The 5,533-nt window shown below is 53.8% G+C and overlaps 1 protein-coding gene across 1 annotated transcript in view; it reads right to left on the reverse strand.

Moving 5' to 3' along the window:
- The window catches only part of SNRK (SNF related kinase), a 43,152-nt gene that overhangs the window by 557 nt on the left and 37,062 nt on the right, over nucleotides 1-5,533 (reverse strand). Inside the window, exons 5-6 of the mRNA XM_006893057.1 lie at nucleotides 3,588-3,722; nucleotides 9-700 (exon numbers count right to left, since the gene is read on the reverse strand). Coding sequence (XP_006893119.1) covers nucleotides 9-700; nucleotides 3,588-3,722 — 827 coding nt within the window. The remainder of the gene's footprint in view (nucleotides 1-8; nucleotides 701-3,587; nucleotides 3,723-5,533) is intronic.

Raw genomic sequence — 5,533 nt, forward strand, 5'->3', positions numbered from 1 at the left:
GCCGCCACCGCCGGGGCTCGGCTTGCCCTGGCCGCCGCCGCCGTCACCCTCGCTGCCCGGAGGGCCCTCGCTGCTGTCCCGCCGGTGCCACGAGTAGGAGAAGCCGCCGTCCTTGTCGAGGCGCCGGCGGCTCTCGGAGTCGTCGTCGCTGGTCTCGGAGCTGCTGCAGCTGGAGCCGCGGCCCTGGCTCTTCCGCCGGTGGTAGCGCTTGTGCACGGTGCCCGGGGACGCGATGTTCATCTTGAGGCGGCTCAGCTTGGGCGGCAGGTTCTCATCCATGTCAAACTCGTCGTCCGACTCGCCCTCCTCGAAGATCTGGTTGAGGACCGGCGCGCTCTTGCGGGAGGTCAGCCGGTTGGTGACGGAGGGCTTGCGGCGCAGGACCACCTGGGTGGACAGCGACATGGGCTTCCTGTCCTCCTCGTCCTCCTCCTCGTCCTCCTCCACCCGGAACAGGCACTTGCGCCCGCTGCCCGTGGGCTTGAGGCCGGTGGCGGGCACCGCGGTCAGCGCCGGGCCGCCCAGCTCCGGCAGCTCCTCCTTCTTGGCCGGGTCGCACAGGCCTTTGCTCCGGTGCCCGTTGAGGACACTGTCCGCGGCCCGGGCGGGAGACTGAGGGACGGTGGCGTGGGACAGAGGGGTGGCCGTGAGGTCATCCTCCAGGTCCTGGGGCACGTCGATCTTGGTCGGCCATGACTGCCTGTGGAACAGATCAGAAAGAGAAAAAGCCACGTCAACACTGCAGAAGCTCAGCAGGCGATTCCCGAAAGCTCCAAGGGCAAAATCCACAGACTCTCCAAGAGGCCAACCCAGCCGGCATCGTGGGAGCAGGGGCAAGTGGGGACAGAGGGCCAGCGGTGGCCGGGACACAGTGTGGCCCTGGCTTCCTGGACAAATGCTGATCCGCCAGCGCCGTCCTGGGGGACGAGAACGCCCCACGGTCCAGCTGGAAGCCTCACTACCAAGAATGTTTCATAAAGTCAGCACTCACCGGCATTCTGTCCTTGGGGTCAGGTCACACCTCAGATTGTGCTGCTGCTGAAATTCACCAGAAACGTGTTTTTTTTTCTCATTTGTACAAGATAGTGTAAGCGTGTCAAAAACAAATGGGAACTTAAAAAAATTTTTTTTTTATTTCTTGTCGAATCAGATATGACAGGCACAGAAGGAGATTGCCCCTCCTTCTCCACCAGAGCATCTGGTGGATTTGAACCACATGCCTTCAGGACTGCAGTACAACATCTTACCACTAGGCCACCAGAGCTCCCTGAATGGGACCATTTTAATAGATGTAAACATTCTAGATGGAGAAAGGTCAGTGTGCGCTGGTGGACAGAAAGCTCTCCTTCCCAAACTGTAAAAGTATATTTATGAAGCTAAGCATTAACAAGTATGTTTAAGAAGCCCACCACAAAAGCAAACATCACTGTCGTTTAAACTGACTCTACCTCTGAATCTGGAATCACATTAAGTGATAAGAACATAGCTTGGTAGCTAAAGAAGGTTTGTTTTGTTTGTAAATACGTGTCACCCCGCGTAGGGGCAATGCTGGTCTCTGGCTCTGGCCCCGTTTGAGTCCAGGAGCCGCCGCCGTGCGCACTGGAATCCTGCCCCGTCCTCTCACGGTCAACCCGGAGGGTGAGCACACACAGCGCTGCTCTGATGCCCGAGACATGACAGCTGCCACGTTCACGTCAATTCCGCCAGGCTCACAGTCAAATCCAGTTCAATCGGCAACTTTAAAAGCCCCAAGAGCCTGTATTTGGACACCTTCCTCTGAACTCAGAGCTTCGTCCTCTCTCTCCAGGAAGCAGTGAGACCTTTACAAGAATCACTGCTTGCTAACAGCTTTTCAGAAATCAAGAAGTGTCTCTCAACAAGTCAGCCACAAACCCACACATTCCACCCCATGAGCCTGAGGCTCCCGGGGAACGTCACTCGGCAGACTCGCTCCTGACAGGTGCACACGTGCTCCCCAAAGGCCACCGGCAGACAGGAAATCCTGGGAAGGAGGCGTGTCTTCATGTCTGTGGCACTGCAGAGCTGCGAGGCAGGCTCTTATCACCCTCCCCTTCTTAAATGACAACCTCAAACTCACACCCACTCCCAGAGCAAGACCCAGGAACCCTGCATCTGTGCAGCCGCCGTGTGACAGACCGCCCTCAAGAGATGGTTCTTATCACCGAGACCCAGTCATCAGAGCTTGACAAATGAGCAAGTCCAAGTCCCCCACATGGGATACAGTCAGTCACCCCCACAACCCCAACTCTGTGAAAAAGCCAGGGCTTAGCGCAGCAGAGATCACTAACAAGGACCCCAAGTCCAAAGGCCCTCACACTGCCCTGCAGCCCCAGCCAGGCCGAGAGAGACTAAGCAGGTGCAGCTCAGTTCACCACAGTGACTCAGTGATGCAGGTGCTGTTAAGAGACAGAGAGGGTCAGAAACCAGAAATCACACAGGCTTGAGGACAATGCTGTCTGACTGCACTGTGGTTGCTGACTCAATGGTCTCTCTCAGAGGATGCTGGGCGCAAGCTTGTACTGAGATCAGCTCCTGAGAATGTTACAAGGTCCTATAACTGCAGCCCAACCACGTGTGGTTTTCATCCTGCACTGGGGGGACCCATGGAGCTCCCAAGGGCGTGCAACCCCAGAAAACCAGGACATCACACACTTCTCATAATAAATGAAGAACAAAAATCTACCTTCAATCACTGCATGGAGAGTAACCACTATAGTTATTCCATGCAAGTCCCCTGAGAATGCCTGGCACTGGAATAAACCTGCTTTTAAACATCCCGTGTTGAAGCGAAGCAGCAAAGCCCCCTGAAGTGGCTCTAAGTGTGACTGCTGCCAGCGTGTGAGCACATCTCACACAGCCAGCCTAAGGCAGGGCTTCAGTGTTGTAATCTTCATTCCAGAACTACCTGGTGCCATCTACCAGCTGTCCTAACCCTGCCCAGGGTGTTCCAGCCGTGCACCCCCAGTTCCCCTGGGCAGTCTAGAAGATTCTCTGCCATCTGCAGACAATTCCCAAAGACTGTCCCCAGAGTTCAGATTAGAAAGGGATCTAAATGCTTATGTCTTTCTCCCGGACTCCACACTGTCACGTGGCTCTACGAGGAAGGCCCTCACGGAGCTCGCTAACTTCCGACGTCACCCCCTCACAGTGTAGTGCCTGCCCGCTAGGGCACCTTCCCTCTGCCTGGTCAATTCTGACCCACACTGCTGAATGGGCATCCTCAGAACAGTCAAGGTGTGATTACTTTAAGTAACCGAGCCGCATCCTGAGATGAAATACTGAAGAGCCTTAATAAGAACAGTTGGCACACTCGGCTCTGACGCTGGGCAGTGCTTCCCCCACCAGCTGCCCCGACTCCTCCCACCAAACCTGAGGGAACAAGGTGACACCTGGTGACAAAGGAGCCAACGCCCTCCTAGACGACAAGAACCCACATGTGAGGATCCCCCAATAGGCCACAATCACCCAACTCTCACCCCAGAGTTAGGAAGTATTTAAAAAAAATACATAAACCAGCTATTTCAAAACGTTAATTTACTAAAATCAGTGAAGGTTTTTTTTCTCACCTAAACTGGGCCTTGATGTTGCTCGGGCTGGCCGACCGCGTCTGTATTTCTTTCTCTTGCTTTTCCCTCAGGATCCTTTCAGCGAGCAAGAAGTAAGTAGCTGTGATGTGGTTGTATCTGTTCGTTTCCAGGGCTCTGAGGAAAACGAAGGGAAAGCAGGCATAAGGCATGCTGGCAGGTTTGCTTTTTATAAGAAACAGAAATGGTTAGATTAAGAGAAAACTCAAGAAAACACCACCCCCAAACCCCACTAAACCAGAAAATAAGCAAACAAAGAGTACTGTTAGTGGTTATTCAGGTCACTGGTGAAATCTTGTGCTAGGAAAATCCACAGTGCTGACTGCAGCAGGGCTGGATGTCAGTTTCAGACAGCTGAGAGGCAAGGAAGCTTCCCGGAGCGTCCGGGTTATCTGAAGCTTCACTGCGTGTCAGGGCTGGGAGGATCAAGTGAGGACGAGGTCTGGGTTACAGGAATGAGCACGGCAACACCAGCAGCATCAGTCGAGAAAATACCGTCTCCTCCTCCTCACTGCTGTCCAGGCTGTCTCACCTCACAGTGGACCCGCAAAAGGGTTTTGGAGGCTGTAAATCACTCAGGAGGCGTCTGCCGAGATCTATCTCTGTCTCTTTTTCTCTCACAAACACACGTGCGCGCGCGCACACACCCCTCACCCAGAGCTCATCTGCGAGTATTAGGAAGGGATGTTTAGAGTCTGTATTTATGACACTGCTGCTGTTATTATTTGCCAGTGAGACGGAACAGATAGAGCCGACCCTCCAGGAGGTTTTCTGAGGAGCAAACACTCAGGAGACTGCCCATCATTCTCCCAAGGAGCAGCTGGAGGATTTGAACCCTATGCCTCTCTGGGTCGGCAGCGCAGCTCCTTACCACCAGGCTACAGGAACTCCCTCTTTCAGCCCTGAAGAGTTGTTGATGCAGTTGAGAGCATGTCATTACTAATCTCTTCTCTAAATAAAAGCCAACATAGTCATTCACTCACTTCAAAAGCAACCACCGAGTCCTGCCAGGTGCTCACCTGCGTGCAAATTCTCTGAGATTTTCTGTGGTCAGCCCAAAATGTGATGGGACACATCAGATGCAGCGGGAACCCGACATGACACAGGGAGGGACGGACGGACGGACACACACACACACACACACACACACACACACACACACACACATTCAGAAAAGAATCGATGGCGGAGCTGAGTTTTACAAAACCTAGAGTAGGGCAGGGCAGGCCGAGGTGTGCGCTCCACAGTAAGAGAGTCCAGGAGAAGCGCGGGGGTCAGAACCACCCAGTGGGCCTAGAGGAGCAGATGAAGCTGTCTGCTGGCCTGTGCTCAGGGGCCATGTCCAGGGTCTTTAAACCTGGGCTCTGTCCTCAGAACAGGAGCTGCTCACGCTGTGTGTGGCTGACAGCGTGTCCACACAGGGGTCAAACCACAGTCCCCCGGACCGGGTAAGGTACCCCCTCCTCGTGGAGCTGTGGTTGCACTGGCATTCATGAAATAGTTTCCACGTGACTTCAAGGAGCCCTGGTGGCACCGAAAGGCTAAGGTGCTGGTTATAGAGCCAGCAGGTCGAATCCAGCAGCCACTGCACAGGAGGAGGATGGCCTGAGAAGAGTTGGCTTCTGTGAAGGTTTACTGCCCTGGAAACCCTACAGACCCATTCTACTCCATCCAGTGGGGTTGTTAGGAGTCAGAAGCAACTAGAGATGGCAGGGGGTTTAGTCTGGGTTCAACTCCACGGTAATTACGAACAAACAAAACATGGTTTATATACATGATGGAGTATTACTCAACCATAGTAAAGAAATCCCACTCTGACCCAGCTGCAATGTGGGTGCATCTTGGAAATAAGACACTGAGTGAAATAGGCCAGATGCAAAACCCAAACACTTGTTATCACGCACATGAAATACCTAAGACAGGCAAAC

The sequence above is a fragment of the Elephantulus edwardii genome, unplaced genomic scaffold, assembly GCF_000299155.1.
Source record: "Elephantulus edwardii isolate Elephantulus edwardi_28Jun2011 unplaced genomic scaffold, EleEdw1.0 scaffold00121, whole genome shotgun sequence".
Classification (NCBI taxonomy): domain Eukaryota; kingdom Metazoa; phylum Chordata; class Mammalia; order Macroscelidea; family Macroscelididae; genus Elephantulus; species Elephantulus edwardii.